This window comes from Camarhynchus parvulus, chromosome 2 (assembly GCF_901933205.1).
Source record: "Camarhynchus parvulus chromosome 2, STF_HiC, whole genome shotgun sequence".
Lineage (NCBI taxonomy): Eukaryota > Metazoa > Chordata > Aves > Passeriformes > Thraupidae > Camarhynchus > Camarhynchus parvulus.
Genome location: NC_044572.1, coordinates 116,932,028 through 116,949,054, shown reverse-complemented (window position 1 = coordinate 116,949,054; position 17,027 = coordinate 116,932,028). Strand labels below are relative to the sequence as shown.

At 37.7% G+C, this 17,027-nt stretch overlaps 1 protein-coding gene across 3 annotated transcripts in view; it reads left to right on the top strand.

Moving 5' to 3' along the window:
• PDE7A (phosphodiesterase 7A) overlaps nucleotides 1–14,526 on the top strand; it is a 75,089-nt gene extending 60,563 nt beyond the window's left edge. For all 3 annotated transcript variants that reach the window (XM_030943546.1, XM_030943545.1, XM_030943547.1), the window contains 9 exons: nucleotides 990–1,053; nucleotides 3,302–3,397; nucleotides 6,452–6,552; nucleotides 8,722–8,853; nucleotides 9,156–9,247; nucleotides 9,861–10,005; nucleotides 10,846–10,942; nucleotides 11,913–11,993; nucleotides 13,304–14,526. In XM_030943546.1, the coding sequence (XP_030799406.1) occupies nucleotides 990–1,053; nucleotides 3,302–3,397; nucleotides 6,452–6,552; nucleotides 8,722–8,853; nucleotides 9,156–9,247; nucleotides 9,861–10,005; nucleotides 10,846–10,942; nucleotides 11,913–11,993; nucleotides 13,304–13,515 (1,020 nt within the window). In that variant the 3' untranslated portion in view covers nucleotides 13,516–14,526. The remainder of the gene's footprint in view (nucleotides 1–989; nucleotides 1,054–3,301; nucleotides 3,398–6,451; nucleotides 6,553–8,721; nucleotides 8,854–9,155; nucleotides 9,248–9,860; nucleotides 10,006–10,845; nucleotides 10,943–11,912; nucleotides 11,994–13,303) is intronic.
• Nucleotides 14,527–17,027: the final 2,501 nt, after the last annotated feature.

Here is a 17,027-nt window from a genome sequence, read left to right as displayed (position 1 = left end):
GTGCTGAAGGGGATTGAACAGGCAAAGGTTATTTAGGTTATTCAATATCCCAAAGGCTGTGTCACTGCATGCAGTGCTTTTTTGTCATCTGACACAGAAAAAGAATATGCTTACAATACAATGGATGTATCCATGCTGAATATCATCGGGGCTGTGGTGTACAAAAATATCGGAGAACCCAGAGAATGGATCTTAAAAATGTACATGCAATTTAATAATAAAATTATACTGTTAATGCATTTGTTTCTTCTGATAGCAGAGTTTTAGCAGCTGGTAGAGAAAAGCTACAACCAATAGTTAGGTCACAAAACAGCTCTACCAATCTAATGAGAATAGGAGAAGGCAGGAATCTGTTATAAAATGTGCTGGACAGGTGTTTCTGAAACAAGTAAGGGAGGCAAAGATTGGGACTGCTCAGCTCTGGTGAGACCTCTTGTACTGTTTGCTGTTCTTGGTTGTCCTTGTTGTGGGAAGAACAATTTATGTGGAACAGCTGTGATAAAGATGTGCTAGTTTAGTGGGGTGAAAAGTCAAAAACCAGATTCTTAAATTAAAATGCTTATACAATGGCTCAAATATCTAGTGAATCATCTAGATACTGTTCTGTAAGCAGGGGAAAAAAGGAAAAGGTAAACAACTACACAGAGATTAATTTGCTAGTCTGAATGCAGTCATTCTGCCATACTATTCCTGATTTGAACCTAATTGTTTTTAATTTTCTTTTGAGAAACTGCCTAAAGGTTGAAAGGAGGATCTCCAACCAGTTCTGTTAAGGCACTTATTGTTTGGTTTTTTCCCTCCAGTCTTTTTATTTGGAAATGTGCGATGTTGTTCAGTTATCAGACAAATCTAATTATTCTTTTACTACTATTTCTTATGTAGAAATTCTAAAGACTTGATCTGTCTCTGAAATCTTAAATACTCCTCCGAGCTACAGGAAGATAGACATATACTGATTAAAAAATGACAGCTTTTGTGTTTCTTTTCAGTGTATGCTCGAGAAGGTTGGAAATTGGAATTTTGACATTTTTCTTTTTGATAGACTGACAAATGGTGAGTTTACTTTTGGTGTTTCATTTGTGCTTTGTCTTCTAGCATAACTTAACTATCGCACTTATGTTGCAGTGTTGTTTGTGATTGTTTACTAAAAAGTGCAAATCCCATCAGGTATTACTTTTTGATTCAATAGTTTTTAATCTGAGTCCTAGTTTGCCGGGTCACTCCATTAAAATAATGATACTGTCAGTACTGATACTAATAATTGATTTTTAGAAGACGCCCTTGATGTACTTTATAGGTTGCTGTTCTCTCTTAGTGATTTAAAGTAGTAATGATACAAATTAACAAATAATTTTATGATCTTTGACTTCTTTTTTTTTTTCAGTTATGGGGTGCTGGTGATTTTTATGGTTCTGTTCAAAAGGTCATTTATATTGACCAAGTATTTTTCTGATAAATGTAGTGTTAATAGAATAGTTCTATTACTTTATAGTGCTCTAAGAGGCATGTTGGTGTTAATCCATTATAATTATGACATAGAATACCTGGAGACTTAAGCAGAGGGAAGCTGCTGTACACATCACTTGGCACAACACAGAAAAAGGAAGAGAACGTTTTGGTGACTTTTTGTGTGCCCATTACAATTAGCAGTAGGAACTACAGGAATAGTTGGCTAAAAAATTAAACCCTTAGTATCATTCATTTGTAGGCAGAAAAGAGATCTGTAAATGTGCTGGGAAGGAAGAGGGAGGGCTGCTGCAGTGGGTAGGGTGAAGTTTTGTGTTATAATCTCAGCAATGGCAGCTGGGTTTTGAACAGAATGGAAGGAGGAGATGAGCAAGTCCAACATCACAGTGACATTTGTGCCAGTGTGGGAAGAGAATGGAGGGCAGCTCTTGCAGATTTTGCAGCAGTCATGTGAAGTAGGTAGCAAAGTTGCAATTAAAGTTGCCAGAACAAGAAATTAAGTTCAAAAAGGAGAAGGTGGCACTAAAAGTTCTTTTTCTCTTCTGTTTCATTGAAGGGATGCTTGGCTTAATCAAGTATAAAAATAGTAACCTCAAAGTTATATATAATACAGAAGATGAATAGAAAAAATGAAAATAGCAAGGACTTGTAAAAATAGAATGCTTATATAGATTGTGATAAACTTTACAATACTGAATGAAAAGACACTGTGTGTACAAGTTAACATATAAGCATAGCTTCTTTGGATTAGTTTATCAAATGGGAGAAATCTGAAGTCATCCTTCTTATAAGAGCCGTCTCTACCTTTTAGATGTGCTTTTTTCAAATACATTTAAAGCACTACCAGAAGAGTTTCTACTGTGGAAGCCTTACAATACCACCATCCATTTTGCATCCTAATTAAATAATTTTGATCAGACAGCCTTGTTCTTGAAAGTTTGTCAGGGCAGAATGCTGTATATAAAACCCAGCTGGATGAGCTGCCCTGGATGAACCTCTATGGAGGAATTTCCCCAGTAAATGTTGTTCCAAGAATTGTGTGTTTATTTCATTGTGAAGATGTGACATGAGAATACATTAATTCTAGCCTAGTAATAAACTTGATTTAGAGGAAATTTTTGTCTCTTTGTACCTCAGTTTCTGTCCGTGCTAGGTTTTGTAATGTTAAATGAAGTTTCTCAGCCATGACATCATTTGCAGAGCAAATAATGGACATGCTATTAAAAAATAAACATTGTGGTCTGTGTCTCTTATGGTTTTACTTATTTTACCACTGCAAAAGATTATAATAAAGCAATGAGTAGACAACATATATTATAAGCTTATAAGAGTATACATTTTTTGTAGAGTTCCAGGTGAAATAAGAAGTCCAGCAAAATACATGATGAAAATGAGAGAGAACATATTTGCAATGTCATCTAACCAATAGTGTTGTCTAGCTTTTCTCTTTGCCTGATCACATTTGTATTTTGTATATGTGTTTGTGATATGTTGCATAAATATAATTACAAAATGGAATATAATTATAATGGATTTGCATGTTGAAACAGGTTTTTTAATGTTCACTAACATTTTCTTCCTATCAGTTGCCATTGGACAGTTGGTGAATGCATTAGAATTAAGCAAAACCACTGGTTACTAGAGACAGCTAATGGAAACTTGTCATGTAGTAAGATTTAAATATTTATGAATTGGTGTAGAATATCACGACTTGGTGTAAAGAAGTTCGTTTGTATAATTTTTGTGACCAATTTGTTTGAAATAATACATTTTGTATAGAAGAGTCACTGATTTCATGGCTTCCAATGAATTAGTATTTTCATCTTATTTTTAGGAAACAGTCTAGTCAGCTTAACCTTTCATCTGTTTAATCTACATGGACTAATTGAACACTTCCAATTAGATACGATGAAACTTCGTAGATTTTTGGGTAAATACAGCTTTTTATTTTGATGAATATTGCTCTTTATCTGCATTTTTATACCTTAACTGAAGTCCTGGTTGTAGTTTTAGCAATAAGGTTTGAAGGTACTGATGCAATCTACATTGTGCAGTGATTTAAATTATATTAATTGAGACGATCTCTCAAAGTTTATATGAGTATACAATTTTCTGTGTTAAATCAAAATAAGTGTTAAGAAGTTTAATAGTTTCATAGCTGGTGCTGTATTCTATTTATTAAATCTATTTAGTATCTATTAAACAATCAGGAATATATGTGACATTGTGTGACATTTGTATTGGGAAAGGCTAGACAGCTCCTTTCTTTGTCCTGATTTTTAGTTCTGTATTGATCTTTACTTTATCCAATGATACAGTTTCCTAACTGTATGGAATATGTCAGAAATATGTTTTGGTGCCAAATTGGTGTTACCCCTGGTTTGCTCAAATTCTCCTACAAGTAAGCATTGAACTGTGGACATAGTTTCTCCCTAGATAGAGTATAGGACAAGTTTAATTTAATGTCTGGGCCTGTGTCACTGGAATGCTTATTTGAAAATAATTGTAAATGCAATGTAGAATATTCAAACCAAGTGGTACATTCACTTGACAGAGTTGTCTGCATCCCAACACATAGACAGGTGCTGGTATGAGACCTCCTTTCTTTGGTTCTTCTGTGACAGTATATTTAATTTTGTGAAATGGGATGATTTTTTTAACTGACCAGGAGAAACAAGGTCTCTTTCAGCAGTTTTTCACAGTTTCAGAGAAAACAATTATGTGGTTACAAAGCTTGTCATTAAGAGGGGAGCAATCACATTTGGAAGTCTTTTCTCCCCTTTCAAATAAGAGAATGTTTTTGTTTTCACAATTTAGTTCTCTTTCAGTTTAAAAAGAAATCAGTTCTGTCTTGCATTTCATGTTGTTTTAAAGTAGACTAAATTTTCTCCAGTTTCTGGAATGTTAATCAGCTGACCTTAATGACTGATATGTTGGAATGGAGGAAAATTATTAGAAATCTCGTTTTAGGCTTCTTGAGTTCTAACTGAATGTGTTTTTTCTTTCTCATCTGGTTAGTTGACATGATGCAAATGATAATACCTGAAAGATCAGTTAGAAATGACTGGCTTAGTTAACTGATTATCAGAAGATGAGAGTTCTAACTAGATATGGCTGTTCAAAGTCATAATTCACTAAAATGAGATTGGACTTTGAAGAAGGCAAAATTTATTCTAAATTTGAAATTCAACACCTTTCCCTTTTTGATAATGCCTTCTACTTAATATCAGTAAAAAGCACTTAGTCCATTATAAAATCAAAATTTTCTTCCAAATACAGCTTCTTAGCATGAACACAATTAATTCTTTTCTTTTGCTACCTCTTATCCTCTAATCCATAGCAATCTGAAGATCAAATTCCGGAAGACTAGGACACCTCAAATGGTCCAGTGCTACACAAAATTAGATGAGAATCTATTGAAATACTTTTAAGTAGAGAAATCTTGATTTTAGTCCCCTGTGGGATCTCAACTCTTTTTTTTGTGTATGTGTATATATATATACATACTCACACACACACGGTCATTCAGTGATTTCCATGAGCTGCTTGGAGATCTGCATCTTCTTACTGTGTCTTTACAGATTCTTATTCCAGACCTAAACCAGGGGAGAGAAAATGGAACGTACTGCATTCCTGAAAACAGGGTGGTTGTACTATCCTGATTCTGGCAAACTGTGATCAAAATGTTGACCTAGGTCTGCTTTAATAAAATAAGTAAGTTAGGAAAATTGTAAAGTTCAGGTAGCTGGATCAGCTTATGAAGCCATAATAAAATTAAAAAGAAAGCCAGGGATATATGCATTCACACACTTGATGTGAGGAATAGGTGGGAGAGAGTTCTACTGCAGGTTAATGAAGCCCAAAGCCATTTATATTGATTTTCATTATTTTTCATATGAGCTGTCACCTATCCATTGAGTACTATTGAGATGACATGGTGGTGACAGTATCTTGACTTTTCATGAACCTCAGCTTTCACAAACACCACGTCAGTAATGCTGTAACATTACATTCACACTTACATGGATCCTTTGGCCTTGTGAATTGAGTAGAAAAGGAGCTTGTGGGCATGTTTGGTGGGACTGACAGACTGTAGTCAGACAGGAAAATGTTGTTTTGAGGTTTGCTTGGAAGAACTAATGTGTAGTTCTTCCAAGCAAACCTCAGGACTTTAGAGGTAGTAGGCAAGACTTTGGAATATAGTTTGATTGCTGTGCTTCTTCCCTTCAATCCTTTTTAACATTATAGTTTTTTCATTCCCTGTACTTGAGCTAATGTTGATGCCCTTCAAAGAATTCTGCCTGTAATGTTCCAGGACAGTCAGGAAGATGGAGGAAAGAGGAGGAAAGCAAAGAAGAAGTTAAATAGGGAATATTGAATCTAGGTGTAGTTAGTCAGACCAGCATCTAAATGAGATTCTTTTCTGAATTGCATATGGGCTTACATTTGCCTGAATACCAAGTATGAGAAAATGCCTAGAATACATATAGAAGTGGTTTTCCATGACCACTTTCCTGAATGGGAAAGAAAAACACTTCATATGATGGGAAAGCAGTGCTAAATTCCTTTAAAGTCCTGTTTGTTTTCAGGTCATGATATGAAGTCATCCTAATGGTTTGGTAAAAAGCATAATTTTCATTTTGTATTCAGTGTTGCCTCACCATTCAGACAGATTGTCAAAGACAGCCTTCCCTGGGAAGTTCTCAAAGTCAGAGTATCTCAGATTATATATTGATTTCAAGTTGTTTAATTTTTGCTCTGAGGTGACTTAACATGTAGTTGATTTCCTTTAGCAAACACTGTTTCTTTGCATAAAAATCTTACAGCAGCATTGTGCTTCAGCTGACAATTTATTGACTCTGATGCTTTTATTGTATGTAACTTGTGTTACTGAATATTTCTGTGCCTAATAGGGGCATATAAAATGGTCCTTGAAAAAAAATGCAATTTTATTTAAATTTGGATATTTGTTTTTTTCCTGCAGTTATGGTTCAAGAAGATTATCACAGTCAAAATCCTTATCATAATGCAGTTCATGCTGCTGATGTGACTCAGGCCATGCACTGTTACTTAAAAGAGCCCAAGGTAAGGAACATTCTCACTTTTACATCACTCATACACACAGAAATATGTGTTTGTGTGTATATGCATATGAATGGATTGTGTGTACATATCACTGAATCATTTAGGTTGGAAAAGACTTCTGAGATAGCGTCCAACCTGTGACCAAACACCACCTTGTCTACTAGACCATGGCACTGAGTGCCACATCCACCTAAACACCTTGATTTAAACACCTCCAGGGACGGTGACTCCAGCACTGTGGACAGCCCATACCAGTGTCTAATCACCCTTTCAGTGAAGGAATTGTTCCTAAAGTCCAACCTAAACCTCCCCAGCACAACTTTAGACTGTGTTCTCTATGCTGTGGCTGGTTACGTGGGAGAAGCAGCCAAGCCCCTCCTGGCTGCAGCCTCTTCCCAGGCAGTTGTAGAGAGCAGTAAGGTCATTGATCTATATATAAACCTACATGCATATATCTATGTGTACATACACATACAGGTTTTATCAAAAGTAAAGAAACCTAAGAACATAGCAAGAAACACTTTTGAACTCTCCCTTGCCTTCCCTGTTGCTGAGGCTGTGGGTTTGCTTTTCTTTTCCCCCCCTTCTGAGCTGACATTGTCTTTTGTGGGACTTCCTGCTGAACTAGAGCAGGGAATTAAAGTTGCAGCTGTTTAATATAGTGCTTTGCCCCAAGACATTTATATAGAATTGTAGCCTGAGTCAGAGCTGGCAACAACAAACCTGTATACTTGTCATCTGGGGTGGTTTTTTTCTTCCATAAATTATCATTACCCTTGCTTTGCTCATCTTAGCTGTTTCTGAACAGTTTACTTCTACGAGATGCAGTTCATAGCAATACATTAGGAGTTCTCTTTGGCTTTCTTTTTAAGAAAGGATAGAGTGGCAGACCTTGAGCTAAACTAATTTAGTGGTTGTTCTTCTACTACTTATACTGCTGTCAGGCTGCTTCAAGTGATGTCTTGAACAGTTTCAGGGCAAAGTCCTGTCCTTCTGTATTAAATTGAAAGCTGTAGTGCTCTGTAGCTAGATGAAAAGTTATCTACCTTGATGCAGATTATCACCAATCTGGTATTCCCTTGAATAGCTCCTTTTTCTGCTTCTGAGGTAAAAACAAGTAAATTTTGGCTCCATAAAACCTTTTTCAGAGGCTCTTTGCCCACTCCTCCCACTCAGTTTGTCAGTGCTGCTCTCAGACCAATTGGTGCAGTGAGCCTGATCAGAGCTGGTACATGATGAGCTTTTTTATGGCATTCAGTTTGGAAGCTCTGAGCATTTTTTATTTAATACTCGTGATGGAAGTTTTGTAAAGCTTCAGATACAAGAATAGGCTTGGTATTTTTAGTAACATGTGCAGCTACAGTTCAGTGTACTGAACTACAGCTCTGTTGCACTAAAGTACATAATAAACATGTGAGGTGGGATAGATGGCAAAAGCAACAGGGAACATAAACTTCTGTCCTTGCAGGGTGTCTGCTGCAGTTCACCTTTATATGGGCAGAACTGTCCTCTCTGTTTTAGTGCAAACTAGACTTTGTTACTGAGTTTAAACTTTCAAACCTCTCTACCACAAGAAGGAACACCTATGAACAGTGACAGTAAGTCCATGTAGATGCATGCTGAGTTAATTGACACGCTCTTTGAAAACATTTATTTGTGGCAGATTTTCCTCCTTTGGTTCTGGTCCTGGTAGACCTTGAAATACAATTTTGCATAAGAGTAGAAATACATTCTAAATAGTTCCGAATCTTCCAGAGCATTAGTTTCTTCCTCTTAGGAGGAAAGGTTTTCATGCTGTTTAAAATTTAATATGAATTTAAAGCAGAATAGACACAAATGGACTTGGTGAATGAGAGGGAGAGCTAATTTTAAGAATTTGCTGCTTTTATGAGGTCTGGTTAGGAATTGTGCTTCATTACCAGACACAAAGGATTTTGTGTCCTGGCATTTTTTAAGAGTGGACTTTGCCATTCAGAAAGAATAATGCTTAAACCATTGTTGAAATTTTGCAGCTTTTGGGGGGAAATACTGTGAAAAGTCAGTGGAATGTTAGTTTTACATCTTCAAGATTTTCTCCACATTTCTATTGGCTGTTAATTACTGAAAGCATTCATGCACTTTTTCTAAGGCCATATTGCATTACTAACATTTGTTGGGTTTGCCTTGCAGCTTTCTGAGTCTTTAACTCCGTGGGATGTCCTGCTTAGTTTAATAGCAGCTGCCACACATGATTTGGATCACCCAGGCGTTAACCAACCTTTCCTAATTAAAACAAATCATTATTTAGCGACTTTATATAAGGTAAGGATAAAATCAGTTGTTCTGTTAAAACCAGGTTTGGAGAGGAGTATAGAAAAGGAGTATAAATTGTGATGTGTTTAGCTAGTGGTAGGATGGAATGCAGACAGTGTTTCCATGTCACTGGGATAAAAAATTGTGCAAATTAAGTAAGTATTCAGGATTTGTGGGTTTTAACCTCTGGGAAAAACAAAAAAGAAGAAGAAAATAAAACACGAACCCTAAAACACAGCCAAATTGTATATAGCTCTTCAGTCTAAGAAAAGGGCATTGACTGATATGTGTTATTCCCTTTTAATTCACAGAATACCTCAGTATTAGAGAACCATCACTGGAGATCGGCAGTGGGGTTGCTGAGAGAATCTGGTTTATTTGCACATATGTCATTAGAAAACAGGTATGTTTATACCACATAGTATAGTTTAGTTTCAGATAGAAGCAATCTGTCAACTAAGACAGCCCTGCAAAACAAGATAAGTTATTGCACAGCAGTTTTGAGTACAAAATATAGAGATCTATTTTAAGAATTCCTGGATACTGTGCTGGTAGAGTAGAGCAGTTCATGGTGCAACGTGATACTCAGAAAATAACATGTATTGCAAGCACATTGAAGGAGTGTGTTCATGTAGTCAAGCACCTGTTCAGGCTAAACTTGGCAGTCTTTTCTCGTTCTGCCACCACAACTGTAGTTTAAAATAGACCATCTTCACCTACTCTTAACAAGAAATAATCTTGAGACAATCAGTTCGTGCATTTTTAAGGAAAAAAAAAAAGGAGGGGGAGGAAAAAAGCTAAAAACTGTCTTAGTCTTTCTGAAAGCTGCCAATGAAATATTCTGATATTTCTGTGAATGTTGCAGGAATTTTTCAGGAAAAGAAAACAAACAGTTCAGTGAAAATGCTTATTATAAAGCTTGTATTTCTATAATAATAAATATGATAAAATGCCATGTAGATCTAGTGATGACTGTTGTTCATAAACGATATGCTTTTGAATGTTTGTTATTTCAGGCAGCTGATGGAGAGCCAGATAGGTGATCTCATTCTTGCCACAGACATCAGCCAACAAAACGAGTACCTGTCCATGTTCCGATCCCATTTGGATAGAGGAGATCTATGTTTAGAGAATGCAAACCATCGTCACTTCATCTTACAGGTAAACTTCCTCCTCGTATTTTTGAAAACAGCATTTTAGTGGAAAAACTAATTTACTTTAAGTGCTTCTGCCAGGCCTTCTCCTCCTTTCAAAATGGAGCAGAACTGTCTTTTAGTCTTTCTGTTCCATTACAAAGAGGTTGTTCCCTCCACTTCAGTTCCCACAGCCAGCACTTCTCCCAAGTGCTGGTGTGTGTTGGTACGTCTGATAACTTGGAGCTGCTGAATTGAGGTGTTTCCAAGACAAGGTTTAGCTCTTCTAACAACTCCATTGCAGCCTCAGAACTGTGAAATGCTTTGTCAGAACATATTTTGGAGAAAGAAAACACTGCTGTTGTGAATCAGTTTGCAGTTGTGCTAGTGAGCTTTAGCAAACTTTAAAAACAAAACCCTTGCGAATCTTCTTAGGTTTGTAGGCATTTTCTTACTAGGTTCATATTGTGGGCTATAAGAGAAAGTGGACAAACAGATGAGAAGTTCTGTCTTGTGCAAACTATTGCTAAAAATACAAGCATGAGAGCCAGAAATGGAAACCACGGCTTGCTTGCTTTGATGCTTCTTTTTCTGAAGTTATTTTTGGTTCCTGTACCAGTGAGTATACTAAATATAGTGGTCCTGAAATACTTTGAGTTGACTGAATTTCCATATTACTCAGGGGTGATCATGAGATCTCACAATTCCCTGAGTGTTTTTTAAATATTACAGAACATAACTTTGGAGCACAAGTGGTAGGTAGGTTTGTTATTCACAAAACCTAAAATAATCTGCTCTCAAGAGTTAAGTAATTACAGGCACTTGAGTTGAAGAAAAGATGATGTAACACTGTGTGTTAACTTGTTAGATGGCTTTGAAGTGCGCAGATATTTGTAACCCCTGTCGGACATGGGAGCTGAGCAAGCAGTGGAGTGAGAAAGTAACAGAGGAGTTCTTCCATCAAGGCAAGTAAGAGTAGAAGTATCTGTTAGTATATCATGTATTCAGTGTGGAGAGAGTGTCCATGAGCCCTAGTCCATTTATATTTTGCACTAACAGAGATGTACAGTATAGGAATTTTCTACTTTCGTGGGTTGTGTCTCCTGCAAGAGGTCAGAGTTACTAAAACTCAGCAGAGAATCTGCTTAGAATCTGAACCTAAAATGGCTGATGCAATACATCCTTCAGCTGAAAGGTGCTGCAGATTAATAATTATGGCCACTTTAAAATTGCCCTAGTGGTTTCAGCAAATTATGGAATATGTTCATCATGTGTCAATATTTAAGCTTCAGCTGTGAGGCCTGTTGGTAAGCAGGTAAGAGCCAGGGAGATTTTTAGTTACTGTGCAGTTTAGACTACTTCTGTAAGCAGTTAATAAAGCCTTTCATTGGCAAATGGAGTGAATTTGCTCCATTGTTATTAAATTGTTTTATAATAAAATTAAGGGTAGTTTGGTGGACTTGAGACCTGCTAATTTGCACGTGAATATGGTAAATGGGGAACAAACTGCTTTATTTGGTGCTAATCATGTGAGACTTAATCTTAGATGAAGGTGATGGGGAAGCAGAAACACAAATTGCCTTTAGCGAGAAATTTCTGAAAGCTAAGCTATCCTCTTCCATATTGCTGAGAGGGGATTAATTTGTCATTTCTATGACAGTGTAGGTTTTGCAGGAAAGAGGATGGTAATCCTTCAGGAAACTTGTGGTTCTATGGGGTTTCTGTAATTACTGTTTGATGAAAAATACCAAGTATTTAAATACAATAGTTGTAAGTTGTTAGTCTGACAGGATCTGCTTGTTTTTTTGGGAGTTGGGAAGTAAATGCATTCCACCAGCTGCAGGGTAACCAACACTCACAGCTCACTTCTGTTAAGTGTTTGATTTGGTTGGGACTTGATGATTTAATGGTTGCATTATACTTTTGTTTCTTTAGGTGATATTGAAAAAAAATATCACTTGGGTGTGAGTCCACTTTGTGACCGACAGACAGAAACTATTGCCAACATCCAGATTGGTAACTGCAATACAGTTCATTTTAGTAGATTTCTTTCAGCATGCAATTTGAAAAAAACCACCTTTTGGATACATTTCCTAGAGGCTGAACATAATCTGTGTGTGGCAGCAATTTATTATAAACAGCAATTTTATTTTTATTTGCTACATAACCTGTCTTGGATTGTTTATGAACGGTGCTGCCCTGACAGTCCTGGAGCCCCTCTGTTTCCTCCCAGAGCAGGTGCAGTGTGGGAGGCAGCTGTCTGACTTCTCCACACTGCTGCCCAGAACTTTCCTCATTGGAAGGGTGTTTTGGGAAGAGGAGGGTCCCTTCCCCTTGCCACAGGGTCTTGGGTGCCTTTTGCAGTGAACTTGTCACAACTGGGCATGCTGGGTTTAGCTTTTTGGAATGTCAGCATTCCCTTTAAATACAGCCTTTAAGGAGGGTGGTGGGCAGAGATGTGATGGAGAATGGTGGTAGCCATTATATTAATAGTTTTTGCTAACCTGACTTGGATTTCAGTAGTAAAATGTCTTTTTATAGTTAATTTTAATAAAAGTTGATCATGGAGATGAAGTGGGACTCAGTTAAAACATAGTAAAAGAAAAGAACAAATTTAACAACAAGCACAAAATGAATTAATGCTTTAGATTGACACAAAAGCTGGTATGTTCAATCAGCTGCACTGTTTAATTTAGAATGCTAGGAAATCATATATTTTTAAATTAAAAGACTCAGTTTTGGCTATCTTACCATTGATATTTTTGCTTCATATAAACAGACATTACAAATAAATGAACATGTGCATACTCACAAAGTACATCAATGTATTGTTTTGTGGCCTTGTTTAAAAAGTTTTTAAAATTTTTAGATTTTTAGTCACCCTAGTATTGTGAAAACAATATATTCTTTTTTCCCCTGTGTAGTATAATTCAGGCACACTGAAGGGCAATTGATTATAAAATCTTTTAGAATTTCAGGTTTTCTAAATTGTCTGACTTAGTTGCTGATGTTTAGATTTCACTCCCCTTCCATATTGTCCAGTATTTGTCTTCATTTGGCCATTGCTGTGAAAGAGAGAGTAATTTGTAATGCAGTGTATTGCTGTTCTTCTGACTGATTAGTAAAATCTTTTACATTTTGAGAGATTTTTTTTGTAAAGATGCCAAAAATATTTAAATGAATATTTAAATGCACATTGGAGAATAGTAGCTTGACACATTTATTGTTTGCTAATAAATGCTATTTAAAGTATTTAGTTTGAGTATTTTACTTTTTCTCTGTATTGTTTTTTTATTTAATCTGCCTCTGTTTGCTTGTTTTTGAAGGCTTTATGACTTACTTAGTGGAACCACTGTTTGGGGAATGGGCCCGGTTTTCCAACACGAGGCTGTCTCAGACAATGCTTGGCCACCTGGGACTGAACAAGGCAAGCTGGAAGGGAGTGCAGAGGGAACAGTTGGGCAGCGGTGACGATGTTGACCCCACTTTTGAGGAAATGGACTCAGACATTTTACCTCAGGAACCTCGATTGTCCTGACCTCAATCTCCATGACAAAACTGCCTCTTCCCTCAGTATCCGCACGGTTGGATTCAAGGAGACACATGCCAGCCCTAGGTTTTGGTAGAATGGTAAAATGATGCCAGCATTATTTATTTCCAAGTTTTCCTTTGACACAGACCATTTGACCCAGAATTTTTTTAAGCCGCCAGACCTGAACATAGAGCAATATGCACCCGCCTCAGTTGGTTGTCGTTCGGAACCTCGAATATGCAAAGCACAGCAGCAACCGAGCCTCGGAGCAACGGGACGGAAGCGTCGCCGTGCCCCCTGGCTTGGGTTTTCTCATGATATTTGGAATACGGTCTTCAAATCTAAGACTTGACATGGATTGTTCCACTCCCTTGGAATTTAGCAAGACTTGCATAAATGTGTTCAAAGCATACCTTCCACTCAGTCCCTGTTTTAATACGGAAATGTGAAGTGCCCATCCTCTGCTGCCTCTGGCAAGACTCGATGTTTACAAATGTACTCTGAAACTGTCGGTTCTAGACTTAACCTTTGCGCATGGCTGTGAAGGAACCACTAACTTGGGTTTTTTGCTTTTTTAAAAGAAAAAGATCAAATTTGAGACTGCAGCTCTTGTTTCTTTGGATGCCAGAAAAGCCTCCCATTTGCCATAATTTTGTTTGTGCACTGGGAACTGAGCATTCATCATAGAGCACAGCCAAGCTTTACTCCAGTGCTGTATGGGAATGCAATTTTTTAACAGCGAAAAAACACTTCTGAATCTGGGAAGGGAAGGGGTGGGGGGGAAGCGTCCGAACTGCATTGCGATTCTGCAGTGGGAACATCGCATGTTGTTCTCACTATTGTACACTTGAACTGCACATGCAAGAAAAAGGTGGAATGTCTAAACACCATAATCAGCTCAGGGTATTTGCCAATCTGAAATAAAGTGGGATGGGAAGCGTGTCCTTCAGAACAAGGGTACAAATGCCCCTTTCGCTGCAGCGTGTGTGTATGTGTGGGTGTGTGAGTACGTTTGGGATGGGGGAGGGTGGGAGGGCTCGGGGAAGGGTTTGAACGGCAACATTTTTTCTTTTTTTTTTTTTTTAATTTATTCTTTTAGAATGTGACAATTTCATGAACAGCCACACTGGGGAGGAAACTGTAACAAATTGCTACAGATGCCTTAAACTATGCACAAAGCTAAGTGACCAAATTTGTTTTTGATTTGAAAAAAAAATAATAAAAAAAGTGCATTGTTTACGTATTCCTCCCTCTACTGAAACATTACCCACTGATGGGTTTTTGATGGGAAAAGGAAAAAATGTTTTTTAGGACAAAATTAAAGGACTAATTTTAAACTTAAAACATTCCATTTTTGTAATTTGTTTTACATTGTTTTAAGTACAGTAAGCACAACTGTAATCTAGTTTGAGAAACTGGTGCTTTCTTTTAGTTCATTTGTATTTCCCTGTTATTATTGTAAAAGACTGTTTATTAATTCTGTTTACAGTTTGTTGCAACAGCCATTTTTGGAAGAGAGCTTCAGCGTAAAGCCATTTGTAAAGGCTTTGCCATATTCATTTTAATATGTGCCTGTTGCTGTTAACTTTTAATTAATAAAACAAAATCTTTTCACATTATGCTCCTGTACATTTAAGTTATGACTGAGTCCAGCGTTGTGGAAAGGTAGCTAAGGTTGCAGTCAGCTTCCACTGTAAAACTAAGCCAACTTTGGATTTGAAAATACTAGTCCTCATATGCCAAAATTTATTGCCTCTTGGAGCTTGGCCTTTTACTGTTTGAAAAGCAAATCCTGACTTACCTGATTGTTTCCCTTCTAAAACTGTTTATTATTCTTTCATGTTCCCTGAAGTAGTATCATTAATCTCAAAGTGGCCATGTTTAATGAAATAAATTTCTAATGAAACCATTCTTTTGAGCCTGCGTGAACTTCCTTCCTTCGCTGTCAGTGCAAGTTCTTGATGTTGACTCCAACACAGAAGGACCAGATGGGACAATGAGCTCTGGTTGTAATTTTCAGGAGAGGCTGCCTTTGAAAGGGTGCTTGAAGCTGGGAGAACACGGAGGTAAGAACTGTGTGTAACTTAGCACAGAGAAACTGAGAGAAACTTAGTACAGAGCCAGACTTAAATGGGTTAAATGTGGGAAAGTACTGATTCCTCTTGGACCTTTCTGAATGCAACGTGCCAGACTTGCAGCTGTTTTCAAAATGACAACTAAGATCAGCCTGATGATGCCTTCTGTGACACATTTGTAAAAAAATGAACTTGGTTTAAAGAACATCAACTACATTTTAAGTTTTGCTACTTGTTACAGGCATATGTTAATATGTAATTTTAATGAAAATTAATAATGTAACAAATAGGTATATGGAGTATTTCAACATAGTATTTATAAAGAGCCTGTGATTTTTAACATTGTGCAAACTTGCTGTCCTTTGCTCTGACAGGACCCAGAAGAGCTTGTCAAAATGTAAAATAGGAGGAGTAGTTTTATTCCAAGCCACCCTACCTGGAAAGGGGTCTGTCTACCAGACCAGTAGAAAGACTGCTTCTAATCCCACCTCTTCATGCATGTGAAAGCGTCTGTCATTGGACTTGAAATAAGAAAAATGCTTTTTCCATGCTGGCTTGGAGTGCCCTCTACAAATCCACACTGAACTTTAACATTCCTGCAGCTTCAGCATTTCACGTGAGAGCTGAGAGCCCACGCACGCTAGGCACAGAAGCGAGGGCCCCACGGCCCCTGGGAGCCCCTGGAGCCCAGAGCTCTGCTGGGGAAGGGGCCAGGCCCCCCAGCTGTTCCCAGATCTGCTCCCAGCATTGTTCTGGACACAGACAGACACAACTGAGGGCCTCAGGCCATGGCCAAGGGGGCCCAGCCTCCATGGGTGGCCTTAGTTTGAGCACTTGAGGTGTTTTTCTGTGGGCAGTGGCACTGTGTGCAATTTCAAGGAAAAAGATACACATTAAGGTACAGTGGAAGATAAGTTATTTGATGGCAACTTAGTGATTTTCTGGCACAGATGACATTTCTTCTGCAGTAATTTCATATCACTGCTAAAGCTCACCTCATTTCTGGTGCTGGATACCCCAGTTCAGGTGAGCAGTGTCTGGTGTGGATGATTCTCATGCTTTAGCCTGGTTTAACAAGGCAAGTGACATCTTGAATTTTACAGATTAATGATTTAACTGGGCTGCCAGAGGAACGGAGTGTACCAGGGGACAGAGAGGCTGTTGAACAAGTCCCTTCTTGCTATCCTTGTGGTGAGGCATAAATGCCCCACTGGCTCCTGAGAACCACTGTTTGTTTGTTTGTTTAACCAACATGCAGCTGAATTAACAGTGCAGGGCTGTTTCACAGCCACCCCTCCTGTTACTCCTGCTGTGCAGCAAGGTAAGCAAACCAGCCCTGGAGGAGCACTACAAGGAGGTTGTCACTACACTGATTTATAGTCTCTGTAACAGAATGGAAACTTCCATTTTTGTGGCTGCTATCATTTGTAGAATACCACAAAT